We start from the raw sequence: 14,836 nt of genomic DNA, 5'->3' as shown, positions 1-14,836 counted from the left end.
GGGGAACAAAGCTCAAGAGCAATACTCAGTTGGATTGAAGAAGTCATATACAAACTACACAAGAAACTTTCTGAGGCAAAATTTCCACCAGCAACAGTTTTGCCCCTTAGCAGAAGTAGAATATTTGGAGGAAGATAGTACAATGGAGCTGAATATTATTACCCGGGATTCAATACCAGCAGGCTTGATTCATTTGGACGGTAGCTTATCCAGCATGGGTGGAAAGTTGCTTAGACTGGATTAGTCTCAAGAATCAATGCCAAGGTGACTTCAATATATTAAAAAAGTGGTTCATTTTCTGTAACTGTTACTTGTGGCATGTATTGTCAGCATTTTATTTTTGCAAGTTGTATGCAGAAAATAAGAAGCAAATGTTTGAGCTATAGATTTACAAGGCTATCTTCTTTTTATGTGGTCACTATTAAAACAGTGGTGACCCTGATTTTAGGCATATAAAAAAACTTACACAACTTCATGTCATTCTTATGTCCAAGTCTGTGAAATGAGGAGATAGGGGAAATCATATACATCAATTTTCTTATTAATATAGGGAATGGATTTTGATGTTAAAGTTAATACATAAAGTAATAGTAATGGGCTTTGCAAGGGACTGTTTTTAATTTTTTCTTACAAAAGCAAGTTAATTCAGTCACCTGCATAGGGTGAATTTCATTTTCTTCCTGGTATCCTTGCCTGTAGTATTGTGTCTATATAAAGATAATGGATTTTAAAGGTGCTTGTATCACAAGTTATTTTTATATGAGAGTACTAAATAGTTTTGCAGATAATACTTGGTATAGTCCCCTACCTAGTTTATTTTCTACTTGTGTATATCAGTGATTTTTTATTTTCTGTAATGTTTATACTCAAACCAGGAAGAGTACTGTCTCAGGGAATCAACTTTTTAGAAATAAGTATGGTAGAAATGGTAATGATTTGTATACAATGGAATGCAAAGAGAGTGGGTAAACCTTAAATGAGATCCATAGTTAGGAGCAAATTAAGACAGGAGCATTAGTAAATTTCTTACAGGAAACTAAATTAAAGGATGGTAGATGAGGTGAATATTATGTATTGGACATAAATGGCTAAGACTTGACGTTCTAGATTATCTAAAAGGAACTGCAAGACTGATTTAACAACAGTTAGGATGGACTTTATCTAAAACTGTTTAGGATAAGCAGTGTCGATAATTAATTTTAAAGGTGCATTCCTGCAAATGGGAACTAATACTGAGAATCTTATGGTCCTACCAAAGGCAGAACTGTGTGCCTGCAAGGTGTCATTGATACTGTCAGTAAGGTGAGACAATATAACTCAAGATTAATGATTTTAATAATGACCTTGATTCAGTAATGAAAAAAATAACCACATAGGAATCAAATTACTTAGATCTACAAGGATTTTGAATTGATTAATAACTAATATGGGGTTAATTGATATTTGGGGAGCATGCACTTGTCAGTTAGAGACTATACATTTGTTGGAGTTAAAATGAAAGGCCAGTTGTATAGACTACTGGTTCATAGATTGTAAACTGGGTAACCTATAGTGTAGTGTAAATTGATATTAGATTTGGTCACAATACTAGGTGTTGGGAAATAGACCATTTTCTGCTTAAGTCAGAGACCAAATTCCAGACAGTACAACAGTGGAGTAGTAGATTTTAGAGGTTAAAAAGAAGGGGAAGGCATATCATGAACAGCTATAAGGGAACATGTCAAGATGTGCTACAGAATAACCTATAATTAGAGAACAGGACAGATCATTCTTGGAGGTATATATATCAGCTGGGAAATACATAGATCTATAGGTATTTTGTCTGGTGGTAAAGCATCTGGTCATAATGGTTTGATATGGATTTATACAAGAAATTTAATTTCATCCTTATACCATTGAGACATAGGCTCTTTTTTAAGGATGAGGAAAGGGGATGGCTGCCTGAACCTACTATGTTAGCAAACATTGTTCAAGTACCTAAACCAGGCAAATATCATACAGATGGCATGAAGCATCGTCCTATACCTCAACTAGAGAAGAAAATATATACTAAAATATTATCAATCTTTATGTAAAGAGTGATGGGATATTTGATAAATAATAGGTAACATAGTTTGCAGAAAGCAGAATGGATGTCCAGATTTGACTTATCTATGGTTAAATGAACAGGGGGTAAGTGTCCTGGCTGAAGTTTCGACAGCAGCTAGCCTATTAGATTTTAACAATCCTTTTGATGCACTTAAATGGCAATAAATTTGGAAAGCTGTGATGAAAATATGGAGTCCAGTATTCATTTATTAGGAAGTGCAACTTGTTATATACTAGATCTGCAGCTACAGTATCAGCTAATGGTATTTCCTCATCATGTTTTCCATTACAGCAGATCAGTAGACAAGACTGTCCCTCAGCCCCATGCCTATTCATATTAGTGATAATACTGATCATGATGTGTGAGAGAGTGGTCTTCTATCCCATTATTTGAGAATACTAGGTCAACATGAACTACAGTCCTTTGAATTAAGAACCCTTTTGATGCTATACATGATTTTATCAATATCATGCAGCAGTTTGAGAAAATCAAAGGGTTAGCACTGTTCAGGGAGCAGAGTGCAATTTCCCATTGAATAGCAAATGGTCTGAGGGCTTAGCTGCAAGTAAGAATAATTTGCCATTAGCAGTACTGCAGTAATATAACCAAATGGGTATGTATATGGTAGGAAATAGAAATAAACTGCTGGAATTAATTTGTAAGGTGGCAGTGAAAGAAAATAAGGCAAAGATGGCAAGCTGGAAAACTTTAAGTGTTATCAATGCTCTGACAAACGTCAAGCAGTCAAAGTGAAAGACCTGCCCCAAATTTTCTTTTTAATCCATTGCTTACATAAAATTGTGTATATATTAATATGTTTCAGAAAATTATTGCAGAGTTTATTTTTGGAATTCATGCATATTAAGAATAAACAGAAGTAAGCTTATAGCCCGTAAGGCTAAGGGAGACCTAAGAGCCTTGGAATACTAAGCTATGCTAAAACAGCAGATGTCAGCATCTGGAATGCATCTCCATCCTATCTGATTCTGGGATGAACCTGCAAGACTGGACATATTATCTGGGAAATGGAGGAGTAAGTAGAAATTACAATATGGGTCTGCTGGGCAGAACCTGTGAATCAAGCTTAACCATGATAAAGGATGGGCAACTCTTTGGAAGGCCAGAGTGGGCAGGAATATAATTTACTGTTGATAGACGTATGGGATAAAGATGGGGAGAAATTGATATACTATAAAGAGATAAATAGGCAGAATGCAAGTAACAAGATACCATGTTGACAATACGAACAGAATAAGAATACTATTGCAATAATATTTGCATAAATACAGGGCAATAGAGAAAAATAAGGATTCAATAATGTTATAATTCAGAAAGATTATCAGATATTCAGAAAGAAACTTAAATTATCTTATAATGTTATAAGGACAGGAAGTGTATTTACAAAGGACCAGCCTGAGAAATAAATGGAATGAATTGATAGGTTAGGAGATAAATGAAAACAAATGTATTTATTTATTTATTTAGACTGGGATTTGTCTGCTTTCCACCCAAAAAATCTTTTACACTTTTTAATCTAATATCCATTCAGCATCATTCGCTCACAAGGCAAACTTGAGTAGATGTCTAATGGAGATGATAAATGGCAGAAGTTGATTATATGCATATTGTTTTAGAGAAGTGATGTAGTAAGGGATATATGGAGCATGCAAAGTATAACATACATTTATTTATTTACATTTGGTAACTGGGTAGTATCTGACTGGGCTAAAAAACAAGCCCATTTTCAGCAGAGACCCGGGGAGAAAAGCTCCCAAAAAGTTACAATAATTATACTTAGATATGCTACTTATAGTATAAAAGATTACTAAGAAGTTTACACAGTAATATAGTACAGTATAAAATCCAATTATTTTTACATGTTGAAAAAGACTCACCTCAATCCAGAAAAGTAAAAAAATATGATACCAACAAACAAAAATCGAATAAAAGAATATTGAGTTACATAGGTAGAAAAAGACACAGTAGGAGGGAATTGTGTTTGCTTAGTCAGGGGTAGTACAGGAGCATAGCCAGTGATTGGAAAATAATTTGTGAGGAGCTGTTTGAAGCCATGGGTATTGGTATAGGCAGCAAATGCTGGGGAAGGGAATTGCAAGTTTTGGCTATGGAGTAGCTGTATAAAGAATCACCATTAAGTGTTATGGGTTTTGATAACTTTGAGCAAGTTTTTATCAGCAGATCTGAGTGAGGTAAGATTGGAATAGGGTTGTATGAAGTTAGATAAGGCTGGGCAATAGTCGGGGTTATGAAAGATGGAGTGAGCTACTATTAGCTGGTTTAGGGCAAATAAGTTTGGAAGTTCAATCCAGTTTAGTTTTTGTAGGGCTATACAATGGTGAGCTCTGTGGGGAAGGTCAGTGGCAAATTTGGCAGTTTTATTATAGCAATCTTCTAGGTTATTTAGGTCAGATTTATGAAGGTTTGTGAAGACTTGTGAACAATAGAGAAGGGTGGAAAATAGGTGAGTATTGGCAGTAGCTATTCTTGCATGGTTGGTAAGATATGGGTTAGCCATATAGAGAATACCTAATTTTGTGTGGACTTTTTTGATTGCTAAAGTGATATGTCTGTCAAATTTTAGGTTACATTCTAGGGTAACACTGAGGAGTTTAGTATATTCCACATGTTCAATTTTTGTACCATTAGAGGCAAAGATAGAGAGATTATTTTTTTGTTTTTTATTGGAGGAATTAGAAAACATCATATGTTTGTTCTTGTTTGGGTTTAGAATCAATTGGTGGTCAGAGAGGTATTTTTCAATGTTATTAAGGGTAGTCTGAGACTTTAGTTGGAGTTAATTTATGGAGGAGGCAGAGCAGATAAGGGAGGCATCATAAGCATAATTAATGATAGAGGCAGGTGATGCTGCAGTGTAGAAATCATTGGTAAAGATGATAAAAAGAAGTGGGCCTAAGACAGAGCCTTGTGGAACGTCAACAGTGATAGGTAAAAGAGGTGATAGTTTATGTTCCCATAAGGTGGCTTGTTTACAGCTAGAGAGGTAGCTGTGGAACCATTGAAGTGTACTGGAACTGAAACTGAGAGAGGCAAGTTTGTTTAGGAGTATTTGATGGGATACAGAGTCAAAGGCTTTTGACATATCAAGGAAGGTGGCAGAGTAAATGTGATTATTGCTTTGAGTTGTCTAGAGAACATATTCCAGACATAGATAAAAATATTGTTGTTTCTTCTAACTTCCAACCATTACTTCAGATCTAATCAAAACACTGAGCTAATTCAAACCACTGATAACTAACTCTTCAGATGCTTATCAGTAGCATGCAACACTGAATATCACTGGAATCTCCTTCGGACATCAAACAGTTTCCCCTCATTATCTCTTTTCTCACATTTTGCTTCTTGCAACAAAGTTACTGAGTAACTCAAATCTCATTATAGGCTAGTGAATCCACCAGGTGTTTCTGTAGTTATTTCATACTAACACCGCTATGCACCTAATATAGCCTGTTCATATTTACATAAATAATTCCAAATCCATGTTACATACAAGCTGTTGAAAGATTTTATCTTAAAGCTTACATGATGATCATTGTTATTTGACCTCTGTTTAGTGCTGTTAAGGATATGTTTTTGTTGGTCATATTAATTTAAAATGTATACAATTTTCATAATCTTCTAAATATCTCAAAAAATCAAGTAACAGAGACAGAACTGCTTGTTCTCATATGAAAGCTTATAGATGGACAAATGAAATGTTGCTGACTGTATGTGTATAGTTTGAGTTGTTACTGAGACATTGTAAAAATATTGTATAAATTAACATTTACTGTCCTTATTATGACTAATAAAATCTAGTTTAAGACCTTGAAACTAATGAACACTACCACTGTAATGATTTGTTTCTGCTGAACAATTTTCCATTTACATGTCTTTAGTAACCCAATACTTGTTTGAAATGAGAGAACATAACTTAATTTTGTCAAAAATCTCAGGATGCAATCATTGGAGGTTAGAGTACAACTTGCAGAGCTTCACTCTAGTGAATGACTTAAGCAAAGTATTAGAAATGCCCCATAAAACTTAAGAATTAATATTAATAATGCTTAATGCTACAAAGACCCAAATTCATGAAGGAAGTTGGTAAGAAAAGCTTTGGAGAAATTATTTCTTCTAACTGGTATCACCTAACAGAGAATATCAGAATAAAAAATAAATATTACACCTTCAGAACAAACTTAAAAAATACTTAAAAAGTCTTGCTTTTATAAATGCACTTTGTATCATGGTCAGTTGAATATCAGCTAACACATGTAACCATAGCTATCATTACCTTCACTCTTAATTCAGTTCTGAACTGGTTCTAAGTGCAGATTACAGATTTAACTTTCTCACTTTCTGGTGCAACCTACTCCCACCGTCTTCCCCACCCACCCTTTCATACTTTTCTTCCTTCCTTCATTCTAACATTCATTCTTATTTTACTTTTTACTCAACTTTTGTTTTATCTTCTTTTCTGTTATCATGACATTTTCTGTATATTGTATATGTGACATCCATAGCTTTTGGTTTTGTGATGTATTAATGTTTATCTGAGTTCTGTATATCTTACAATCTTATGTTGTAATGCAGTTAAAATTGACATATTACCTCATTATGTTGCATATAAATTGAACACCTTTTTAATACATTTTTTCCTGTCTTGTTGCCTAGGTTGAAACTAAAAAGGCTATATGGGCAAGCTTAGATATCTGGTTAAAAAATAATTTAAAATTAAATCACAATCAAGAATATATACGTACATAAATAAACCAAAAAGATGCATAAAGCTGGTATCTGCCTGCATTGTCACCCTTCCTTTTTTCCTTGATATAAAGTGCCAGAATTGCTATGTAATTTCATTTTGGTGCAGTTTTACCCTTTTCCTCTTTTTGGACTATCCCATGCCTCTATTCATAAACCTAATTAAGCTCTAACTATATTAGTCTAATCTATTTCTTTTGTCACTGAAACCATACTTTTTGCCAATATCTTCGTGGCTACTATCTTTGGAAACAATTGGTATTTTATTTTCTTACTACATATGTATAATTTCTGCCATTACAATGCCTTAATTCAGGGTCACACCCTATGATTTCACTCCCATTCACCCTACAGCCATACTGAAGACATGATTTCTTATATAAGGACTCCTGAGATTCAGCCTTTGTGTCACTTATCTCTCTCTCATTAGGGAAATTGTGAAACATATTAAATCACCATTGGCTTTCAATGGTACTTGCAAACTAACTTCCTAGAGCACCGTCTTCACTGTATTGATATGGAAATGCCAAATTAACTCATAAATGACAAAAATTGAATACAATTGAAAACATGGGGTGATTCATGTCGCTTTATAACAGTCTATATAATGAAATAAGAAACATTAAAAGTCTTGGTTTATGAAAATCATTCCTAACATTTTATCCTGATCCATTCTAAATGGGTCTCAAAAATACCAAATGGACTAGAGACAGTTAGCCAGTTTAATGAAAACAATTCCTTAGTTATATTTTTGTATACATTTTTTTTTATTTTCTAAGGCATTATATGTTGAAATAGCTTAATGAAAATATATTGCATTTACCTTGTCATGATGGGGTGTGGATGTGTGGTAAGCTCTGCTGTCTGGTACATCACCTTTCACTTCATAGAGCTGCCATGTGAATGTAGCTGTCATTAAGCACATATGGCCTCATATTAATACTAAAACATGCAGGGTTTATAAATACTACTATGAGATAATGACTATACCATTCATCAGTTTATGAAGATTGTCAGTCTTCACATGGAAATGCTAAGTTAGCCCATATATAGCACAGACACAAAAATAGTACATCGTTTTAGTATAAAACACTGTTCTATATACATTATATAACAATTTAGCACAGCAATAAATAAACCAATTTATGACAGATGTTTACATCATTTGTTTAGTGGAGATTTGCATAGGCACTCAGTTATAGTAACATAGCTGTAATGATACCTTTGGAACAGTTGTCTGGAGTCCTCAACATGCCTAATGTACATCAGTTCAGAACTGAGTTGCAGTATTATTAAGCATGTTTATTTATTTTATTCAGACTAAATACAAACTTTCATTGATAGCATTGAACTGTTTATAGAGAATGCTATATCATCATTTCACAATTTTGAGATAGGCATAGCCAGAGGTAAATGGTAATGTACATGTGAGCATCACCGGCCAACAAAGGCCAATGAAAGAAGGTTGCTTGAATCAATGACATTTGCACCCTAAAACACATACATTGCCCTAATATGAATTTACCATAAGACATAATTACATTAATCTGTATGAACTTCTATGAAAAAAAATGTCCTCAAGAAGAACAGGTGGCAGGTATTGTGACATGGGAAGAAACAGGACTGAGTTCAAAGTGATGAGGTCTCCAGGTCTTACTAGGATAAGGGGTGGGATATACTCCACATGAGAAGATAAATTGCTCATTTCGAATCAGAGTCAGTCCTACAACAAAATAGTCTTCATCAGTCCAGTTTATAAAACATGCTCTAAAATCATGCTTCTGTTTACTGAATTATTAGAATTAACTACAGTGCTTGTGATTGAATAAAAATTATTGTCAGCTTGTCTCCAGAATTTTACGACAAGGGTTTAAAAGCACCTAGATTTCTACTGAATTTCATAAATTTTACAGAAATTAATAACATAAGCACAAGCGATGGTGGCATGCATGAAAACTGAATACAATGAGAAGCGTGGGTGACTCATGTTGAGTTACCTATTGTATGAGCACCTTCTGAAGAAAATGGTTCCAGCTAGTTGATATATTGGTATAAAAATATATTAGTTATGGTGATAGATGTACCCACGCATAGAACACAGTTACTGCACTTGTTTCTTCACTTACATATACTTGAATTTTTGAGGAAATTGTTAAAATCCTTCCCCCTTGAAAAAAATCCATATCAAAGGAGTATTACATAATCTAGCCAGTGTTGTCATAGAACATGGGTAGTATTCATAGTCATTCTGCTTAGGTGCAGCGGGAGTTAATGTTGGCTGTGCATACAAGTCACTTCATAGACAGCAGTGCTGCTTCACTGCAGCAGTTTTAATGCATTATGTAATAATTTATGCAAATTAAGTACTAATGATATAAATGAGGATTAAATGGAAATTATGCCACTATCTTATGTAAATTAGGCAGCTTTCCTTGTGTGATCTATAGTCTCTCTTTTATGCATAGTGGTGCAAGCCTTATAAAAAGTGTATTCACACCTTTTATATCTACTTTGCAATCTGTGAAGATGCTTAGTGTTGCTGCTAGCCTGCCTATTGCCGATTGTGAGCTGCTTGTCTCAGCTGTGACAAATCAGCAAGTGCCCAGTGGTACCTGCTGGCCAAGAAGTCAAAGAAGTGGACAAATACTGACTCATTTTAACTTTGTTGACCAAGAAATTCTTGGTAGATTTAGAGCAGACAGGAATATAATTTGGGCTTTATTGAGTTTGTATGGCCGATTGACAAGGACTGGGCAGGGGAGTTGTCTTTTTATACTTGTAGATGCCAGGGTATGTGTAACCTGGGTCTGTGTTTACCAACTGAATGAAACATTCATCAAACGGTTACTCAAACACAACATCAAATGTCCATTTTATTAAACAGTAGTATCACTGTAAATAAAATCAGTGAACTTTCATAGCTGGCCAACAACAAGGAAATAGCACGTAGTAACTGTACCCATCATACTAAATATGCTGATATTATTAATATAGATTTGCTGTGATATCTTAATTATAAAATTAAATAGTTTATTAAAATAGTATGTTGAACGAGTTGATTTAATTTGTTTTATTGAAGACAAGGCATACTATCCAGTTTTACTTTATATTAAATGCATACTTTTGGGTATAATTGTCCCATATACAAATGTGGTATATAAGTAGTGTAATCCACTCAGGTGGGGGGCTGTGCCTCCCACACCCCCCAATGAGGAGGCCGGCACCCCCCCAACTATATATACCAATTCTGAGATCGCACTACAGTGGGGAAAAAGGCAAATTTATAAAAGGTTTTGTTTAACTTACAAAATGCAGTGTGCATTTGAAAAGGTGTATTTATGAACATTGGTTTTGTTTAGTTTTACTTTACAGCATCATTGGACATTCATGATGTTGGACAACCATAAATATCTGATGATTTTATTTACAATGATATGACTGATAAAATGGACTTTCGATGCTTAGTGTTCGATGAGTAGCTGTTTGATGAACGTTTCATTTGATCGGTAAACATAGACCCATCTAACCCTTACTATACATGCCACAGGGATCATCCAGAGACAAACAGGGCATATGTTGAGTATCTCACAGGCTTCTGCCTTAAGGATACTTTGATAGTGTCTTGACATATTTTTAGCACATGTGGATCAGTACCTCTATTCCATGGTGTCACTTTAGGACTGACCCAGTGCAATCCATGCCTTCTACAGGGCGGCATGCTTTTCTGGCATGCTTTGTGCATTAGATTACTCCTAAGTTGCCATTAGGGCCCCATCCATGAGGGAGGGGCATATTACCAGAACAGAAATAACTGCCATTCCATCAATCATCAGGTAGTGTAATGCATGGGAATATATCACTAACATGTTGGTTTAGCATCCTGCCATTGTCTATCATTCTCACATGTGGCACACAAGCTCACTCTGCTGCATATTCCTGCATAGAAGGATACCCCATGGTCATCTTATTGGTAAGTGAAAACTTTTTCTAATCATACTAATTTCTGTACATGTATGCTGAAAAATGTATTGAGTAAATTTACCCCTTTTTGTTATACCTCCACTCCCTTTTTTGATTTACAGGTGATGCAGGCTACCCACTGGAACGTTTGCTAATGACACCAGTCAGTAACCATAGAGGAGCTGCTGAGGAGGACTTCAACACTGCCCTGCCCCAAACATAGTTAATGAATAAGTGTTTGGTCTGCTGAAAGCCTGTTTCCATTCCTTGGATACGTCTGGGGTGCCCTTTAGTATGACTCAGATACTGCAGTCAGGATGTTTACTATATGTTACATTCTGCACAATGTGATCATGCATCAATTTAGTGAGCAACTGCCCATGATGACTGTGTATCTCTTGTTATTATTCCTTTCACCACTGACAATAGTGATGGTGGTCAGCTGAGAGCAGCAGTAGTATGGGAACCCCTATGCTATATGGCTGCACCATAACATTTACTGAATGAAAGTGAAGCAGCAAAAATTTCACTGATAATAATTGATGCATGCAGTGTTACTTGTGGGCAATGCTGTGTGGTGCTTGGTCAACTGACACTATACGTAAGAATTTTTTTTTTCTTTTTAACCAAAAAAAGTGTTTTTTTTTTTTTTTTTTTTTTTACAGACGTATTGGAATGTTTCATTATGCATTGTTTTGGGGTAAATGGCAGTAGTTCATAGGTTCATACTAGGCTATCTGCCCTAGGGCATTTATAAGCCTAGCCAGAGTGTGTTTGGCTTTCGCCACCCATTTTAAATGAATTTTGCTATGCCCTTTTTCGAGGTTAGTATACTGTGCCTCTGTCTAACAGTGACACAGAAGTGATACCTGAGGTAAACCTACAATCTCCTATCCATTCATCAAGATTCCTCACATCTATCATCGTATACCTCTCACCTGTATAGTGAATGGCAAAGGCATAAAGAATAATGGTGAGGATCTCAAATCAGGCGCAGGCTTTTATAGGATTCTCCTATTGTTTCTCAAGAAATTTCAGGGTTTAGGATGGGTAGAGCTGGATGATGTACATCTGAGATGTGTTCTGGTGGAATGTCAAGCAATATTAGAAACTAAGGTAAATTGCAGCATCCATATGGGTAGCATTCTTCAGGGCAGTGGGTACAAAAGAGCATTATGAGTACTCTGTTGTTGAAGTATTTTTTTCCTCTTTTTTGTGGTATACTGCCACATTACTGTTGTTCAAATTTAACAATGAAGAAAGCCATTGACTACATGGTGAGTAGTGAGGTTTTCATACTCCACTGTGTTTTGTAAATTATTTGAAATGTGTCCCCTATGAATACTGTTGGCTATGTTGTGCGATCATGGTCTATGCATTGCATCAAACCTGTTTTCTGTTCTTCAAAACAAACTTGTTGCTTCAGAATGCAAATTCAGTCATAATTTGTACAGTGCTGAGAGTTAAATGGCAATGGTGCTAGTTTTACTGGCAGGATTGCAAAGAAAGTGTATTAATTTGACCACCATATGGCCAAGGTAATAAGAAAATCATTCTGTATCATCCAATTTATAGATAAGGGCATGGTCTAGAGACTTCCTAACTAACATACCCTCCCCCCAATAAATGCCTGTGATACATAAGGACACAAATTGAGTTGGATTGTATGGCTAGGCTTGTAAAGGCCCCGGTGGTCATTAGCCTAGTATACAACTATGAACTATGAACTATATATAGGTTCATAGGTTCATAGGTTTATACTAGGCTATCTGCCCTAAGGCATTTATAAGCCTAGCCCAAAGTTTTGTGGCTTACGCCACCCCTTATATGAAAACATACTGTGCCCATTAGTTTGTTGTGCCTCTGTCCAGCAGTGACACAGAGATGATTCCCGGGGTAAACCTACGATCTCCCATCCACAGGTCAAGATTTCTCTTGAACAGAGCCAGCGAGGTGCTCTGCCTCACATGGACTGGGATTTTATTCCACAGCATAGGGAGTCTCTGAGTGATAAATCTATCCCTCCAGCACATCCTATTTATATCCGTGCTAAGATTTAAGTCGCTTGCTCTAGTGGTTTTGGTGGATTTGGATTTTTTGAGGTGGAGCATGTCCATTAATTCCAGGCACATGTCACCTCTGAGTAGACGGTATGCGACTGAATAGAGATGGAGTTTCTTCAATCTGGCAGCATATGACAGATTTTGGAGTCCCTTTATCCTTTTGGTGAGGAACTTTTGGGGTCTCTCCAATTGCTGCAGATGTTGGGTGAGATACATCCTGAATGAGGCATTGTACTCAATCATTGGTCTGATAAGTGAAGAGTACAGGGGAATAATGACCTCACTAGATCTGGATGTGAATCCCTTCATGATCAGGTGGGCAATGTAGAAGGTCTTTCTAACCACTTTAGCAACGTGAGTGTCAAAAGAAAGGCCACTGTCAACCTGGGTCCCCAGGTCCCTGATAACCTCTTCTGTGCTTAGTGGATTGACACCTATATGGTAGCTTGGGGTTACCTTGTTTTTCCCGAAGGGTATGACTATACATTTTTTGGCGTTTAACTTCAGGCCATGGCTCTGGCACCAGCTATCTGTTTCCGTGAGTCCCTTCTGAAGGATATCCGTGTCCGATGCACTTTCCACTATGGCGCCCAGTTTGCAGTCGTCTGCAAACTTTGTCAGCCAAAGAAAATGTGTGGAAAACAAGGAACACACTGACAAAACAAACCAAAGTGGTTAAAAAGAACTATTCTGAAAAGCTGAAAAAAAAAACAGTTTGTAGCCAATGATCCTCTATGTGTGGAAAGGTCTACAAAACATTACAAACTACAGGAAACCATCCCCCCTACACTGCAGCTAATTACCAGCTGGCTGATGACTTGAATGCTTTTTACTGCATGGTTGATAACCCTCAGGCTACAAATGACACTGTCACTAGCTCTCTCAGTGTTTAGACTTATATTACTCTCTCTTCCACACATTTTCACATGCAACCTACAATAATAATCTCTGAAGAGGATGTGTGTGTTGTTTTTTTAAAAGACAGGACATTAAGAAAGCAGCAGCTCCAAATGGGGTTTCACCCCTCTTGTTTAAGAATCTGTACTGATCAACTGGCTCCTATTTTAAGTCAAATTTTTAATAAATCATTAATGCTGTATGAAGTTCCCTTATGTTTCAAACAAGCCACAATCATTCCTGTCCCTAAAAAAATTCTAGTATAACAGGACTGAATGACTACAGGTCTGTTGCTTTGACGTCAGTGATCATGAAGACTTTTGAGAGGCTGGTGTTAGCAGTTCAGTGGATGATGCAGTTAATATGGACCTGCACTATATCTTGCAACATCTGGACAACCCAGGGACATATGCAAGGATTCTGTTTGTGGACTTTAGCTCTGCATTTAATACAATAATTCTGGAACTTCTTCAATTGAAACTCTCCCAGCTTTCCATTCCTGCCTCCCTCTGTCAATAAATCACCATATTTCTGACCAATAGGAAACAGCAGGTGAAACTGGGGAAATTTACATCTCGCTATCGCACGATCAATACGGGTGCCCCACAGGGATGTGTGCTCTCCCCACTGCTATTCTTCCTCTACACTTATGACTATACCTCTAATGACCCCTCTGTCAAACTTATTAAATACATGGATGATGCAACCAGTATTGGGCTCATCAGGAATGGTGATGAGTCTGCATACAGATGGGAGGTTGAGCAGCTGGCCCTTTGGTGTAGACAAGCAGATGGATTCTGGATAATTTTATAGGGGGTAAGAAGCTGTGTATATGTTAGTTCTAACCAATTTAGGCTTTTTAGTTCTATACAGTGCTGGGTTCTGAAACAGGTAGTTATTGCAAATTTAGCAGCTGTTCTATAGCATTGTTCAAGTTTTGATTTTTGTGATCTCTGAAGATTAGTATAGATGGGAGTACCATAAAAAAGTGTGGGGAGGAAATAAGTAGTGGCAAGTGTAGCTTTAGTTGAGTATGTGAGAACGT

General features: G+C 36.3%; 1 protein-coding gene across 2 annotated transcripts in view; it reads right to left on the bottom strand.

Annotated features, from left to right (window-relative positions):
- LOC122795869 (leucine-zipper-like transcriptional regulator 1) overlaps window positions 1–14,836 on the bottom strand; it is a 1,318,154-nt gene that overhangs the window by 943,994 nt on the left and 359,324 nt on the right. For both annotated transcript variants that reach the window (XM_044064282.1, XM_044064283.1), the window contains one exon: window positions 7,695–7,780. In XM_044064282.1, the coding sequence (XP_043920217.1) occupies window positions 7,695–7,780 (86 nt within the window). The remainder of the gene's footprint in view (window positions 1–7,694; window positions 7,781–14,836) is intronic.

Source organism: Protopterus annectens, chromosome 2.part2 (assembly GCF_019279795.1).
Source record: "Protopterus annectens isolate FY-2018-M chromosome 2.part2, PAN1.0, whole genome shotgun sequence".
Lineage (NCBI taxonomy): Eukaryota > Metazoa > Chordata > Ceratodontiformes > Protopteridae > Protopterus > Protopterus annectens.
This window is presented reverse-complemented; position numbering and strand designations above follow the sequence as displayed.